Source organism: Heterocephalus glaber, unplaced genomic scaffold (assembly GCF_053883595.1).
Source record: "Heterocephalus glaber isolate CG9 unplaced genomic scaffold, H.glaber_assembly_v1.0 deba00001546, whole genome shotgun sequence".
Lineage (NCBI taxonomy): Eukaryota > Metazoa > Chordata > Mammalia > Rodentia > Bathyergidae > Heterocephalus > Heterocephalus glaber.
The window spans coordinates 2,317,119-2,333,764 of NW_028258339.1; the positions used below are offsets into that span (position 1 = coordinate 2,317,119).

Sequence of the window (16,646 nt, forward strand, 5' to 3'; positions counted from 1 at the left end):
AATCAAATGAGCACTAATACAATAGTAGTTGAGGACCTCAATACGCCATTGTCACAAATAGATTGAGCAACTAGACAGAAAAAAGCAACAAAATACTAGAATTCAATCAAACTCTTAAACAAATTAACTTAACAGATGTTTACAGTGTGCTCCACTCCACAAAATCAGAATACACATTCTTCTAAGCTGCACATGGGTCATTCTCCAAAACAGACCACATACTTGCTCATACACCATGTTTAAGTAACTGCAAAGGAATTGAAGTTATCCCCTGTATATTATCACACCATAGTGCGATGAAATTGGAGATCAATAGCAAAAGAAACTGCAAGAATTTCATAAAAACGTGGAAACTGAAAAACACACTTCTGAAAAACCAATGGGTCACAAAGGAAATTAAAGAAATCAGACAGTTCCTTCAATTCAATGACATTGACAATACAACATATCAGAATCTATGGGACACAATGAAAGCAGTCTTACAAGGGAAATTCATACCAGTGAATACTCATATGAGATAAACAGAGTGAGCCCAATTAAACAACGCGATGCTGAACCTCAAACTTCTAGAAAAAGAAAAGCAGGACAAACCCAAAGCTTGTACAGGGGAGGAAATTATAAAGATCAGAGCAGAAATCAATGCAATGGAGACTAAGAGAATGATACAAAAAAAAAATCAATGAAGCCAACAGTTGGATCTTCAAAAGAATGAACAAAATTGACAAACCCTTAGCCAACCTTGTCAGAAAAAGGAAAGAAAAGGCCCAAATCCATGCACTTAGGAATAAAAAGGACGAAATTACAATGAACCCAGCAGAAATCCAAAGGATCAACAATACCTACTTTGAGAACCTATACAACAATAACATGGAAAACACAGAAGAAATGGACAGATTCCTAGATACATATGAATTACCAAAGTTGAACAAAGAAGACCTAAAAATTCTAAACAATGCAATATCATTCAATGAAATTGAAAATGTAATAAAAAACTTACCAACTAAGAAAAGCCCGGGTCTTGATGGCTTTACTGCTGAATTCTACAAGACATTTAGAGAAGAACTACTGCCACTACTGTTTAAACCCTTCAATGAAATTGAAAATGAAACAATACTCCCGAATTCATTCCTGGAAGCATGCATCACCTTGATCCCCAAAGCAGAGAAAGACCCAAACGAAAAAGAGAACTATAGGCCAATCTCACTAATGAACATAGATGCAAAAATCCTTAATATAATACTGGCAAACAGAATGCAGAAGATCATCAAGAAGATCAAACATGTTGATCAAGTGGGATTCATCCTATGGATGCACAGATGATTCAACACATGCAAATCAATCAATGTAATACACTATATCCATAGAGCCAAGGACAAAAACGATATGATTATCTCCATATATGCAGAAAAAGCATTTGACAAAATCCAACATGCATTTATGATAAAAACCCTACAAAAAATTGGAATAGATGGTCTCTACCTCAATCTGATAAAAGCCATCTATGAAAAACCAACAGCCAATATCATACTAAATGGTCAAAACTGAAATCCTTCACACTAAAATCAGGAACAAGACAAGGATGTCCACTATCACCCACTCTTGTTCAATACAGTTCTGGAAACATTAGCCATGGCAATTAGACAAGAGAAAGAAATAAAAGAAATAAAGATAGGAAACGAAAAACTCAAATTGTAATTATTTGCAGATGACATGATACTCTATATAGAAGACCCCAAGAATGCCACCAAGTCTTCTGGACTTAATAACCAAATTCAGTAAAGTAGCTGGATATAAGGTCAACACAGAAAAATCAATACCCTTCCTCTACACAAACAACAGACTCACTGAGAGAGAAATAGGGCAAACAATTCCTTTCACAATAGCATCCAAAAAACTGAAATACCTAGGAATCATCCTAATGAAAGAAATCAAAGACCTCTTCTCTGAAAACTATGGCACTCTGAAAAGAGAGATTGAAGATGATATCAGAAAATGGACAGACATCCCCTGCTCCTGGGTAGGAAGGATTAATATAGTGAAAATGGCCATACTTCCAAAACTGCTATATAGATTTAATGCAATTCCAATTGAGATCCCAGCAGCATACTTCATAGACCTTGAGAAAACAATCCAAAAATTCATTTGGAAAAAGAAGAGAACCAGAGTAGCAAAAGCAATTCTAGGTAACAGAGACATGGCAGGGGGTATCACAATCCTCAACCTGCAACTATACTACAAAGCTATTGTGATAAAAACAGCATGGTACTGGCAAAGAAACAGACCTGAGGACCAGTGGAACAGATTAGAAGATGCAGAAACAATGCCAGACACACTCAGCCATGTCACCTTTGACAAACGAACCAAACACTCTCACTGGAGAAAAGATAGCCTCTTTAATAAATGGTGGTGGAAAAATCGGGTTTCAACTTGCCAAAGATTAAAAGTACACCTATATCTCTCACCATGCACTGAACTAACATCAAAATGGATTAAAGATCTAAATATTAAAACAGAAATGCTGAATCAGCTGGAACAGAGGTTAGGAAGAATTCTTGAAGACATTGGTGTAGGAAGAGATTTTATGAACAAAACTTCAGTTGCCCGTGGACTAGTACATACAATCTACAAGTGGGATCTCTTTTTACTAAAAAGCTTCTGCACAGCAAGAGAAACCACCAACAGAGTGAAGAGACAACCCACATTGTTGGAAAAAGTTTTCACCAGAGGTTCCTCAGCAAAGGTCTACTATTTTGAATCTATAAAGAACTTTTAAAAAATCAGACCTCCCAAATTTAAAGACCCAATCCAAAAATGTGCATCTGAAATGAACAGACATTTCCCACACAAAGAAATAGAAAAGGCAAATAAACATATGAAAAAATGTTCAACAATACTGGTCATTCGAGAGATGCAAATGAAAACAACACTGAGATTCCACCTCACCCCAGAAAAATGGCTGCTATAATGAAATCAACCGATAACAAATGCTGGTAGGGATGTGGGGAAAGAAGAACACTGCTCCACTGTTGATGGGATTGTAGACTGGTGCAACCACTATGGAAATCAGTGTGGAGATACCTCAAAGAACTAGGTCTGTAAGTCCTATGTGACCTAGATATTCCCCTCCTGGGTATCTTCCCCAAAGAATTAAAAGAATCATACCACAGTGATATATGTGCACCCATGTTCATAGCAGCACAGTTTGTAACAGCTAAAACTTGGAAGCAGCCCAGATGCCCAGATGCTTGGAAGCAAGAGACTGGATACAGAAAATGTGGCTTTTTTATAAAATGGAGTACTACTCAGTCATAAAAAATGAGAAATTAGAGATATAGCTAAATGAATGCACATTGATGCGATACTCTTAAGTGAAATAAATAGGACACACATGTGTAAATACTAATAGTTTCTCTAGTGTGAGAAACTAAAAGTGTAAATAAGGACTGAAAGGTATAATAGATAATGTGAAATAGAAAGAAAAGGGGCAAAGGGGAAGGGGAAATGGGATGGGTAGGGGAAAGGAAAGAAGGGAATTGAATTAATATGAGAAAATGAAAATGGAAACAAAGTTTTTGTAAATAGGGAGGGATAGAGGAGTTATAGGGAGGGCAGGGGATGGGGGAAAAATTTAAGAACCAAGAGAGATTATATAAAGGTGCAAATTTCCAATGATGAATGTCATTATATTGTATACCTAAAATATACCAATATAATTGAATTTTAAAAAAGATTTATTGATTTCTTACTATGTGCCAGGTACTATTCTGGGCTCTCTTTCCCTACTACAAAATAATATTTAAGTATTCATAGCTTATTCCCTTGGTTTCTATCCCTGGACAAACAGCTACCTGTCATGTCTATTGCACTGCCTTTCCTATTACCCATTCCACCCAAGCTTGAAAGACTTTGTCATTGATCCCATTCCAAATCCTTAGATTGGACTGATTTATAAGATTTTAAAAATAGAACTATCAGACTATTGCTGCCTTTTTTGGAAAAGGTCTCTCCTTCAACTGGGTTCTCACAGTATTTTATTCATAACATTCTTAGGGTACTTAGTACATTCTATTTATTATATTTACTTATCTGCATATCATAGTTTTCCCCCTAAATCATAACTCTTTGAGAGAAGGAACTATGGCTTTTTCAGCTCCGTAAATCCAGTGATAAACTTTTTCTGGTGGTGTTGAATAACTATCCAAGAAAAAGAGTTGCATCTCCTTAAGGAAACAGCTATCAGTCTTACCTGTACTTCCACCAACCAGTCCACAAGAATGGCCCTCATGTCACTGGTGATCTCAGTCTGTCTTTTCATGTATTTTTTAAGAATGAACTTTTCCTGGCATCAATGAGAAGGAAAGATTAATAAATTCTTTGTGTAGTTCAAAATTGTAACAACAATTAACTTCTCCCCCACAGTTCTAATTCATTATTTTCAGCTAGTATAAGATAGGGGCTGATCAAAGTATCTTTTTCCAGACAAGTTCCAGTTATCCTTGGGAAAGTGGACACACATAATATTCAAGTGTCAGAATTGACATTAAGGAATCCAGGGCATTAAGGTTAAGAGCACATCTATGGCTACAGATGAATGCCAAAAAGCTTTTGCCTCTTCTTTGCAATTCAACCTAAAAAGTACTACCCTGCTATGAAAAGCAGTTCTTTTCAGGCTTTAATGTAGGCTGGCTTAATTTAAGGCAGGCTTTCAAGACCCCTGGAGATCTTGAAAAACATCAGATTCTGATTTAGAAGATCTACAGTGGGGTTATGTTTCTGCATTTCTTACAATATCCCAAGTGAAACCAATACTGCTAAGCTAAGAATTACATTTTTAGGAAAACAAAGTTTTCTCACCTTCTCTAAGGTACAGATAGTTTCAAACTTACAATGGTCAACTTAGTAGTTTCTCAACTTTATGATGGTATGAAAGCAATATATATTCAATAGAAACCATACCAAAGCCTGATAAAAATTCTACTTAGTAGATAATCTTGGTATTGTCTACTCCATTGAAAGAGACAGAAGAAAATTTGGATCTTATGAACTCTGGTGGTAAAGGAAACTGGAAGATTTGAAAGGAAAAAGAAAACTGCACAAGGTTAGAGAGCTGAAATGAAAGGTGTGATTTTACATAAAGTGCAAGAAACATGCATAGAAAAGGAAATCTCAAAGAACAGCCACTCAGAAACAAACTACTTGACAATCTCTGTATCTGAGATTGTCTCCTTTGTACCTATCTTCAAGAAAATCAGATTTTAGTCCCTATGCCAGCTGTACCATACATTAGTTGTATGACTCTAGGCAGTTTTCCCTGTATGTAAAAGGGAGATGATAATGTCTGCCATCTTGAAATTATTGGAAGAATTAAACAAGATAATGTCTATAAATCCCTTAATACAATGTCCAACTGACAGAAAGATACCAATAGATGTTAGTTGTTGCTATTATTGTTTCTTTCACTATCATTATTATCTTGCCCTCCAACTTGCATGTTAAAGAATGGAATAATGAGGAAATGAGAACTATAAATTATTGCCCATCTCCAGCTATCTACACACCTCTCTGTCTTTCAAGTAACTGAAGATCTCCTTGGCATATACTGAGCTGAAAGATGGATCATGGTGGTCCTTGCCAATAGCTTCAAGTGTGTTTATCTGCTTGGAAACCATCAAAAAACATATTAGAAAAGAGTCCAAGGAAAGCTCATACACATTAAGAATGATGCTATTCTCCCCACTGTTTCCTTATACTAAGGTTCCTCAAGGCTCACGTATCTATCCTGAGCTATCCAGAGCACCCCTGGCCCTGGAATTCCCTATACTATACAATGATTCAGAAATACCTAATATATGCTTGCTCTGTCCTAGAAACAAGGCATCCTTTTATGGGTAAGCTCAACTCTCTAAGAAAGAAATTCTTGTTTTATTATTTCAATTAGGTCACCTGCCTTTTTAAATTCCCAATGCTTTGATCTGGCCCAATTCATCTTAGTAGCCTTTTCCTCCCTTCTACACCTTTATTCTGGTTGTTTTGCCTAAAAGAGGGATATTTCTCTGCCTGCTTGCTAAATTCCATTCCTTTATTCTTCTAATTTACAACTTAAAGGCCACTTTTCTTGGGAAATGCCCATGTGAACTTTGCCCATCTTTGACTGAAGTTCATGTGATGCTGAGTGAAATTACTAAGAAAGATAATGCCCTGAATGAAATTATCTAACCATTATTGCAAAGCCCAAGTATGCAACTCAATATTCCAGACCCTTGTGGATATAAATACTTTCTGATAGGTTAGGTATATCACTGTGCCAATCAGGAAGTCAAGATATTCTATAAGGCCAGCTTGATATAAGAGAAAATGCCAAAGAGCCTACTAAATTTATCCCATATTGCAGATAACCACGGGCTATAAAAATCAGAAGAGATTATTCTGCATTACCTATCATTAAATAAAACCAGAGGTAAACTCAAGGACTATCTCCTTCTTTCTAGGTAGAGGGACTTCCCATAACTTATTATATACAGCTCAACTGCCTAGGAAGGAAAACAAAAAGATCTCTTTGGGCCTAGGGATATAGTTCAGTGGTAGATTGCTTTGCATATGTAATGCCTAGGGTTCAACCTTGGGCACCAAAAAACTCTCTTTGCTAACAGCTACCTCCAGGAAAACAAAAAGCATTTCATCTAATTTAAGAAAAAAAAAAGAGATGAATACCTCCTTCTGTGTTCTGCTTTGAGGTGAGAAAGGTATTTTGGAACCAGATTCATTTGCACCGGACTTGCCCACACTGGACATATTAGCAGCATTGAACTTGTCTGTACTGGATTCAACAGCATTGCTAGACACACGTGGGCTGTTCTCAAGGATCAAGAATGTTTCTGGAAAAATATCTTCCTTGTTGGCAAAATTCTCTTCTAAAGCTAACGGCTCTTGAAAAGACAACTCATTCTCAATGGTGGGTTTCTCATTCATGGCTAACATATTCTGGAAGAAGAATGGTACATTTATAGTAGATTTCTCCTGCAAGGCTAATGGCTCCTTGGAGAGGACTTCATCCTCCATGTTGGACTTCTTCTGAAATGCTAATGGCTCTTTGAGGATAGCCTCCTTCTCAGTGCTGGGCTTCTCCTGCAAGGACAAGGGCTCCTTTAGAGCAGTTTCCATCTCAGTGCTGGGCTTCTCTTGCAAGGCCAAAGGCTCTTTCAGCATAGCCTCAGACTCAAGGCCAGCTTTCTCCTGTAAAGCCAAAGGCTCTATGAAGAACCCTTCCTCCTCAATAGTAGGCTTTTCCTGCAAGTTCACAGGCTCCTGAAAGACAGGCCCTATCTCAATGCTGGGCTTCTCTTGCATGGCCAAAAGTTCATTGAAGTGAGCCTCTATGTCAGTGGTATGCTCCTTAAAAGCAGTCTCCTTCTGAGTGCTGAGCTTCTCCTGCATGGTCAAGGGCTCCTTGAAGAGTCCCTTTTCACTGCCCACATACTCCTGCAAGGCCAGTGGCTCTTTAATAAGGTACATTTCATCATTGGTGATTTTCTCGTGCAAAGCCAATTGCTCCTTTAAAAGAAATGCCTGCTCATGAGCAGTGAGCTCGTTCTTTATAGGTAATTGCCTATCTATGCTTGCTGCTCCCTTAGCAGAGGGCTCTTTCTTCAAAACTGAGAGCCTATTGAAAAGGGATTCTTCTGTCATGGTGCTCTTCTCATGCAAAGCCAAAGACTCCTTTTTGGTATTAGTCTTCTCTTGCAAGATCACAGCCTTCTGGAAAAGGGATTCATCTTTGTTGGTAGGCTTAACATGCAAAGAAAATGGCTCCTGAAAGAGGAACTCCTCAGTGATAAGCTTCTCCTTCAAAGTCACTGCTTCCTTACTATAAGATTCTTCTTCAGTAGTGGTCTTCTCCTGAAAGGCTATTTGCTTTCTTGAGAGTGACACCTCCTGAAAAGTAGTATGTTTCTCTTTTGATGCAGATCGCTCCTGGGCGAGGAACTTCTCTTCAGTTGTAGGCTTCTTCTTAAAAGGCAACAGCTTCTTACAGAGTGACTCTTCTTCAGAAGTAGTCTTCCTCTGAGTGGTTTGCTTCTTCTTCAAATATGATGGCGTTTTGGTGAGGACTACCTTCTCAGTTGTACCCTTTTTTGTAGATGATACTTGCTTCATAAAGAAAGAATTCTTCTCTTTAACAATTATATCCTGCCAGTCTGAAAGATCTATCCATTGGGGTGTTGCTTCAGTGGTGCACTTTTTCTTCTTTAAGGACATATTTACTTCTTTAAAGGACAGTGGCTCCTTAATGGGTGACTTCTCTTCAGAGGTGACTGTCTGCAATACTAATGGCTTTTTCAAATGAGACACTGTCCCTTGAGTGGTGTGCTGCTGCTTCTTTAAAGGTAAAGGTTTCTTGCTAGGGGTTGCCTTCTCAGTATTACATTGCTTTTGAAAAGCCAAAGACTCCTGAAAAAGTGACTCTGTCTCAGTGGGAGATTTTTGCAGGGCCACACGCTTCTTCAAAGTGGACACCTCTTCCTGTGTGCTATCCTTCTCTTGGGATACAAATGGCTCCTGGGAAAGGGAATCCTCATCACTGGTAAATTTCTCAAAGGAAAATGGATCCTTAGTGAGTGAATTCTCTCCATAGGTGACTCTCTCAACTTTTAATGGCTTATAGCGGGAGAGCTTCCTCTGAATTTTCTGCTTCTTTTTTAAAGGTAATGGCTTCTTTGTATGGCTTGCCTCCATAGTACTATGCTGTTTCTTACAGGAAACTACCTCCTTAACACAGCTAGCTTCACTGTTGATATTCTCCTGCAATGTCCTCGGCTTCTTCAAGAGGCCTATCTCTGCTTGAGTAGTATGCTTCTCCTGTAATGCAGATGGCTCTTGGTAGAATTCAGTGATACGATTTCTTTTAAAGGACAATGGCTTTGTACTGAGTGACTCCTCCCCAGAGATAACCTCCTGTACTTCTAATGGATTCTTCAAGTGGGACTGCATCCCATAAATAGTGTACTTCTTCTCATGAGTAGTGCATATCTTCCTTTGAACTGTGCATTCTGTCCTTCCAAAAACTGGGCTTGCGGTGAGGGTTGCCTCCTCAGTGGTAGGCTTCTGCTTAAAAGTCGATAATTCCTTAACAAGGGATTTGTCTTTAAAGTCAGTCTTCTCCTGTAAGGTCAATGATTTCTTCCAGTTGGAGATCTCTTGCTTAGTAGTGTGTTTCTCTTTGAATGCAGATGGCTTACAGGAAAGGGACTCCTTGTCAGCAGTAGGATTTCTCATAAAGGCTGATGGCTCCTTAGTAATTAACTTCTTTTCAGAAGTGATCTTCTCCAATAGTACTGGCTTTATTGTGTTGGAGATCTTCTCCATAGTGGTACACTTACTACTTAAAGATAATGGCTTCTTAGGGGAGGATAACTTCTCAGTTTTAGGCTTCTTCTTTAAATTCATCAGCTCCACAGAGAAGGAACCCTCTTCAACATTGCTGTCCTGCAAGATCACCAACTCTTCCAAGCAAGACTGCTTCCTCTGATATGTAGACATCTTCTTTAAGGATAATGTCTTCTTAGTGATGGCTGCCTCATTGGATTTATGCTTCTTCCCAAAAGTCACTGGCTTTATAACAAAGTCATCATCACTGTCAGTCTCCTCCTGTAAGGATAGTGACTTCTCCAATAGGAATGCTTCTCCAGGATTTGTGCACTTCTTTAATGACTTCTTTATAAGGGTTGTCACTTCAGTACTGGGTTCCTCTTTTAAAATTAATGGTTTTGTGACAAAAGATACCTCCTCAATAGTAGGTGTTTGGGAGTTGGTGGTTACATCCAGAAGGAGCGATTTCTCCAAAATTTTTGGCACTGAGGCAGTAGAGGCTACTGCTGATGTGAGCTCCAACTTATATCTGTAAGGAAACAAAGGTCTGGGTAAGAAAAATGTATTTCCTAGAGTCCTCATCTACCATCTGATTTTGTGACTACATTTACTAAAGGTATGGAAGGGAAAAGTGGTTCAACCCAAGAGACAGGATAGAGGGTACAAAAACAATAAGATCCATGGTAAATTAAGTAAGTAGCACACTGTTCAGTTTCTATGCCTAGGTCTCTATACTTTTCTACAATTTTCTCCTGAAATCTATGTTATATTGTCTACATATGATTAATTACCTTTATTTATATATGAAGACTTTTATTATAATACTTATCACAATGTATATGTTAACAATTTATGTATCAGTTTCCCTCACTACTTGCATTTGTCTTGCTGAGCACTAGGCATCTGGTAAAATTCAGATTGAAATTAATATTGTTTGAAGGCTAATGAGAGAGGCTGGTTGGTAATTAACACTTTGGGTTACTTAGCAGACAATTTCACAATGAAAATAATAAAAAGATTAAAATAGAAATTTGTTGCTTATCAGATACAAAGTTTTGTTTTAAATAGGTTTTTATGACCAGAGTGACTAACCTAATGTGACCAAATCACTGGAAGACTAACAATCAGAATAAAAGAAAATAGAAGGCAAATAAAATCATCAATCTGAACACAAGGAGTAAGTACCTCCAAAGACCAGGTATCTACGATCCAATTTATGTAAAACATCCAGGATAGACATATTCCTGGAGATACATCAATAACCAAAGTTGATTTGTGGTTACCTGAGGCTGGGATAGGGTAAGGGGAAGAAAGGTCAACTGAGAAAGGAAAGGGATTCCTAATATTGCAGATAGGGGTTTCTTTTGAGGGTGTTGAAAAATTCTAAAATTAGATAGTGGTGATGGCTACACAACTCTAGGAATATAACAAAAAAACGAAGTGTAAAAATTAATTAATTAAAGTAAAAAGCAAGTGTTTCAAAAGTTCTGCCTGACAACACAGGTTCCAAGTCCTTCCTGATGAGATGGTCTTCAGATAGAGTAGTTATCATAAGAACATGCGTTCTGTCTGGCATTAGACTGCCTGGATTCAAATCCTGGCTCTTCCACTTACCACCTAGTTGACCTTGGGCAAGTTAACTCTCTGCTTCTATTTTTCTATCTATAAAATGGGGATCATAATATCTTCTTCATAGGCTTGTTGTAAAGACCTGACAAATTCGTATGCTTAAAATAAAGGAACGCTGCTAATTATGTGCCAATAAATTAGATGATTTTGATGAAATGGACAAATTCCTAGGAAGAAACAAACTACCAAAACTCATTCAAGGAGAAAATTAAAAATCTGAATAGAGTTATAACAAAGACATTGAATTATAACCAACAAACTGACAACAAACAAAAATTCAGGCTCAAATGGCTTTATTGGTGAATTCTACCAAATATTTAAAGAATTAATACCAATTCTTCATTAACTCTCCCAGTAAACAGAAAAGTTGGGAACAGTTTCCAACTTAACTCTTTAAGGGCAGTATTACTCTGATACCAAAAACAACAAAGAAATCATAAGAAAACTACAGACTAGTACTTCTTATAAATATTAATGCAAAAGCTCAACAAAAAAAAAATACTAGCAAATCAAATCCAGCAACATATAAAAGGTGTATACAGCATAACCAAGTGGGATTTATTCCAGTTATGCAAGGTTAATTTAACACCCTAAACTCAAGTCATGTACCATACTTATACTGATGGAATACAAAACAATAGCCACATAATTATTATCAATAGATCCAGAAAAATCATTTGACAACATCCAACATTTTTTCATGATATAAAGCACTCAACAAACTAGGAATAGAAAGAAGATTCCTCAGCGTGATAAAGGACATCTATGAAAAACCCAAGGTAACATCATAATAATGACAGGATTATGCCTTCCCTCTAAGATCAAGGAAAGTTCTACCTCGGGCAATTAGGCAAGAATATTAAATGAAAGGCATCCCTATTGGAAATAAATAAGATAAAAGTGTCTACATTCACAGATGACATGCTCTTATATAGAGAAAATACTAAGGAATCCACACAAAAACTACCAGAACTAATAAATTCACAAGACCTAAGGATACAAGATCAATACACAATAATCAAATGTGTTTCTATGTCTTGTAATTAACAGTTTAAAAAAGAGATTAAGAAAACAAGTTCATTTATAATAATGTCAAGAATAAAGTGTTTAGAAACAAATTTAACGAAAAGTGTAAAACTTATACCCTGAAAAGTTTGTAAAATGAAATAAATTAATGATCTAAATAAATACAAAGACACTGCATGTTCATGAATTGGAAGACTTGGTATTGTTAAGATGGTAATATTTTCCAAGTTGATTTATAGATTCAAAGCAATTTCTACAAGAATCCAAGCTGACTTATTTATAGAACTTGACAAGCTGATTCTGTAATTCATATGGAATTGCAAGAAACCCAGAAAAGCAAAATAATCTTTAAAAAAGAAAACAAGATTTGGAGGGCCACATTTCCCAATTTCAAAATATATTACAAAGCTATCATCATGACAATGTGGTACTGGCATAAGATAGGTAATAATAAACATATAGATAGATCAACGGAATAAAATTGAGAATCCAGATATAAATACTTACATTTACAGTGAATTAATTTTTGATAAGGATGCCAAGATAATTAAAGGGAAAAAGATTAGTATTCTCAACAAAAGTGGTAGGGAAACTGGATACCCATATGCAAAACAATGAAATTAGACCTCCTAACAACCAACAAGAAAAATTAACTCAAATTAGATTCAAAAACCTAAATTTGGGGGGGGGGGGTACTGGGGATTGAACTCAGGTCCTTGCAATTGTGAGGCAGGCAGCGGAACCACTGAGCTAAATCCCCAGCCCTCAAAAACCTAAATTAAGAGCTGACACTTTAAAATTCTTAGAAGAAAACAGCTGTAATTCTGTGATCTAGAATTTGGCAATAGTTTCTTAAATATGACATCACAAGCCTAAAAGCAACAAAAAATTAGACTTTATCAAAATTAAAAACCTGTGGTTCAAAGCACATCATGAACAAAGTAAAAATACAACGCACAGAAGGAAAGAAAATACTTGCAGTTCATATCTCATCAGTGACTTTTATCTAGAATATGTGAAGAACTCTTAGAACTTAATAATACAAACACTAATAACTAAATTTTTTTAAATAGCAAAGGATCTGAATAGATATGTATTTCTCCAAGGAAGATATAGTGCAGTCACTGTGGAATACAGCATGGCAGCTCCTCAATGTGTTCAACATAGAATTACCATTATGACCCAGTAACCACACTCTATGGTATAAATGGAAAAAAAATTAAAAATAGATGTTCAAACAAAAACTTATACACAAATGTTCATAACAGCACTACTGACAATAGCCAAAAGGTAGAAGCAACTTAATTCTCTATCATCTGATGAATGGATAAATATATGATACATCCATACAATGGAATATTGACAATCTTAAAAAATGAATACATACCTGTTACAATGTGTATGAAACCTGAAAACATAAGTGAACGATGACACAAAAACCCACACATTATGTGATTGCATTTATATGAAACATCCAAAATAAGGAAATCTATAGAGACAGAAAGTAAATTTGCAGTTCCCTAGAGCTGAGAAGGATGGGGAGATTGAGAGGTGATAGCTAAAGGGTAGGTCTGGGGTTGGTGAAAATGATATAAAATTGGGATGGCTGCATAACAGTGAATATACTAAAAGTCACTGAATTGTATACTTTAAATATGTGAATTATATGGTATGTGAGTTATACCTCAATAAAGCTGTTAATATAAAACTTACAAGATTATTTGTGTGATTATAATGAACACTCAATAAATGATACATATTACTAGTTCTAGTACTATTATTAGGGTCCATTCCACTGAACCCTAAACAAGGGAAGAATGTTCATGGCATTAGTGAGGGCTTCCTTGATAAAGTCAGAACAATGAAAGAAATTTAAAAGAAAATAATGCAAGGGACCAAATATGTATGTAAAGCCCAGGAATTCCATTTCAGCAAGAAACCAAGTAGAGATAAATGCTGATCTTCTGGCTTGATTACTTTCTGCTAGGTAATTAGCAGAGTGTCCCATCGACCTTGCAAGTTAATTTTCTAGGCTTCCCAACCTTTTTACTTTACATAATGGAACCCAAGTTTGGCCTTGTTATAGTCATCTATTTTATCTATTCAAGTGCAGGTTGGTCAGTCCCTGAAGAAATAATTCCCACTAGAACAAGGAGAGAATATAGAAAGGACTAATTTAAGTCTTCTTCCAGTAAAAGTTTTCTAGGGTTAAATTATTTTTCCATTTCTAGATGGAAATGTGCATCTCCCAAAGCTTCTAATGGAATAAGCAAACTGGTAAACTATCAGCCAGCTGATGAGAGTCCCTGAAGAGTTAAGTTGCATCCACACTCCCACACACAGACTAGTTCAGAGACTAAATTACTAAAACAGAAAAGATGAAAATATGATCTTTTGGTAAATTCCTCAATGACAACAGACCTTTTAACGTGTTCGTGTGCATGAGTGTGCATATACACACACACCATCACCACCACCATGGAAGAAGAGAGAGAAGAGGCCTGTAACTTTTTAGCAACCGTACCTAGGCTCACCTCTGCACCCAAAGTTAGCATGGTAGTCACTAAGCTAAGCAGTCACCTCTCCACACTAAGTTGGCGTGTGGCTCACTAAGCATGTTCTTAATGGGGACAAAAAGGATGTCATATACTCTCTGTTCCCATCTAACACAATACAATCTAAGTCCCCTCTTACCTTTTTTTGTTCATTTCAGTATATCTGGCCAACTCAAGAGCATGTTTGCTTTTGCTAATCGTCTTGGGAACGTCTTTTCCAAACTCCTTGTTGATTTCCTTCTTAGACTGGACAGGTTGAGTTTGAAAAGCCTACAAAAAAAAAAGAAGAGAGAAGGAGGCAGGAAAGTGAAGAGAATCACAAATTATCCAATAAGTTGTTCTCGTACGAAAGTCCTTAGAACCAGTTGCACTGTCCCCACTCTAAGTACATCAGAGTCTCCACCCTGCATTTTGCTAGAATCCTGGGAACAGTCCCTGCCTTGCACAGTGGGCCAGTCTTCTGCCTAGTTAGCAGCAAGGGTTAGGTTTGTACCTATTTCACCTGGTGCTCTAGACACCCATCAGACACCACCTAGTCCCCTGCACCCTCACCGGGCGTGCTAAAATCTCCCCACATCTCCACTGGGTGTCCAAAAGGCAACACAAGCCTCCACCTGGTGTCTAGAGCTGGTCCCATGGACACCAGAATATACATCATGTACCCAGTGTTGGCCTCCACCCAGCAGGAATCCACACCAAGAGCCTCAGAATCCAATGCTCCACACTTTCCTGGGCTGATGGTCCTGCGTGAACAGCTGCTACAAAGGTTTACAGACAGGGGACTCACTGAAGTGACAAATCTCCACACAAACCCAGACCACAAAGGAGGGCAGAGGACTGTGACTTGTAAGATTAAAGACTGCAAGTTCCAGAAGAAAACACTCTTCTGGAAATATGTTAATTTTTTTTTTCTCTTCTCTCTGCATTGAACCCAATTTTCTTTTTTTCTCCTGTATTGGTATTTTTTGGTTATAATAATAATTATTATTATTATTATTTATTATTTTATTGGTGAAGCTTGGAGTTCTATCACTCATTTTCTTGTTCCCCCCTTTTTAAATATAACTTTATTTATTTGAATAAGTCCTCCCTTTTTTCCATCTCTCTTCTTTTCTTCCTCTCTTTCAACCTGTTTTCTGAGCACTTATTTTCTCTTTCTCTAGTTTAATCTTCATTTCCTATTGTTTATCCTGACCTAGTCTGTTTTTTTCTGTTACTGTTATCTAACACTACTAATTTTCCTTTACTCCTTAATAGGACCTTTCACATCAATCTTACCACCTTCCTCCCATGTTCCATTGTTTAATTTTTCATACCCTATTTCTTTTTTCTTTTCTCTTCATGCTTCAATATCCACACCATTTATCCTTAAAAATTTGTAGGTAGTTAAGTATAACTTACTAAGGTTGAATACTGTTCTATTTTGAAAGGAGGTAAAATTGCTCTGTTGAGAAGATATTTACTGTATATAAATACCTGGGCTGTCTTAAGAGTTTGTTCTATAACAATAGATCTTGTTCTTATGGTTAAAGGTGGTACAGTGCAGGCTATTAGAGTTTGTCATTATCGAGTTGGTGCTTGATACTCTTGTTACTGTTGATTGTAACACTTTAGCCAAGGGGACATAGTTATTGCAATCCATTGGTGTTTCATGTTTGCCAATATCCACATGGTCTGGGGGTCATAAGTAGTACTACAGTCCATTACAAAAGAACTGGGTACTAGGCCAAACAGGCTGCAACCTTTGGCAACCTTTTGCTCCCTAGCAAATGAAGGTGGTGAGATCCTGGGAGAGACCCAAAGGCTAATAGTTAAGTAAGCCTAAAGGACATTTCTGAAAACTTTGTCCTATTATAACGAAAAGTAATTATCTCTGCAAAATATAGGGATAGAGACCAAATCACTGTAAACAGTAAGTAGTAAATAGTAGAAGGGGTAAATAGTATCACTGGACATACAAAGCTGAAAAGACTTCACGAGGAAGCAAAATCTTACTAAAATTCTTCATATAAACCACAAGCTTCCCTCACTATACTAGACCTCATCCTGTAGTACCCCCGCAAAAAAGGA

The 16,646-nt window shown here is 37.0% G+C and overlaps 1 protein-coding gene across 6 annotated transcripts in view; it reads right to left on the minus strand.

The window, feature by feature from the left end:
• Ccnb3 (cyclin B3) overlaps nucleotides 1-16,646 on the minus strand; it is an 86,597-nt gene that overhangs the window by 41,009 nt on the left and 28,942 nt on the right. For 4 of the 6 annotated variants that reach the window (XM_021249993.2, XM_021249992.2, XM_021249995.2 and 1 more), the window contains exons 5-8: nucleotides 14,716-14,846; nucleotides 6,712-9,895; nucleotides 5,559-5,657; nucleotides 4,247-4,339 (exon numbers count right to left, since the gene is read on the minus strand). In XM_021249993.2, the coding sequence (XP_021105652.1) occupies nucleotides 4,247-4,339; nucleotides 5,559-5,657; nucleotides 6,712-9,895; nucleotides 14,716-14,846 (3,507 nt within the window). The remainder of the gene's footprint in view (nucleotides 1-4,246; nucleotides 4,340-5,558; nucleotides 5,658-6,711; nucleotides 9,896-14,715; nucleotides 14,847-16,646) is intronic. The other 2 variants (XM_087189711.1, XM_087189712.1) reach the window with 2 other exon arrangements.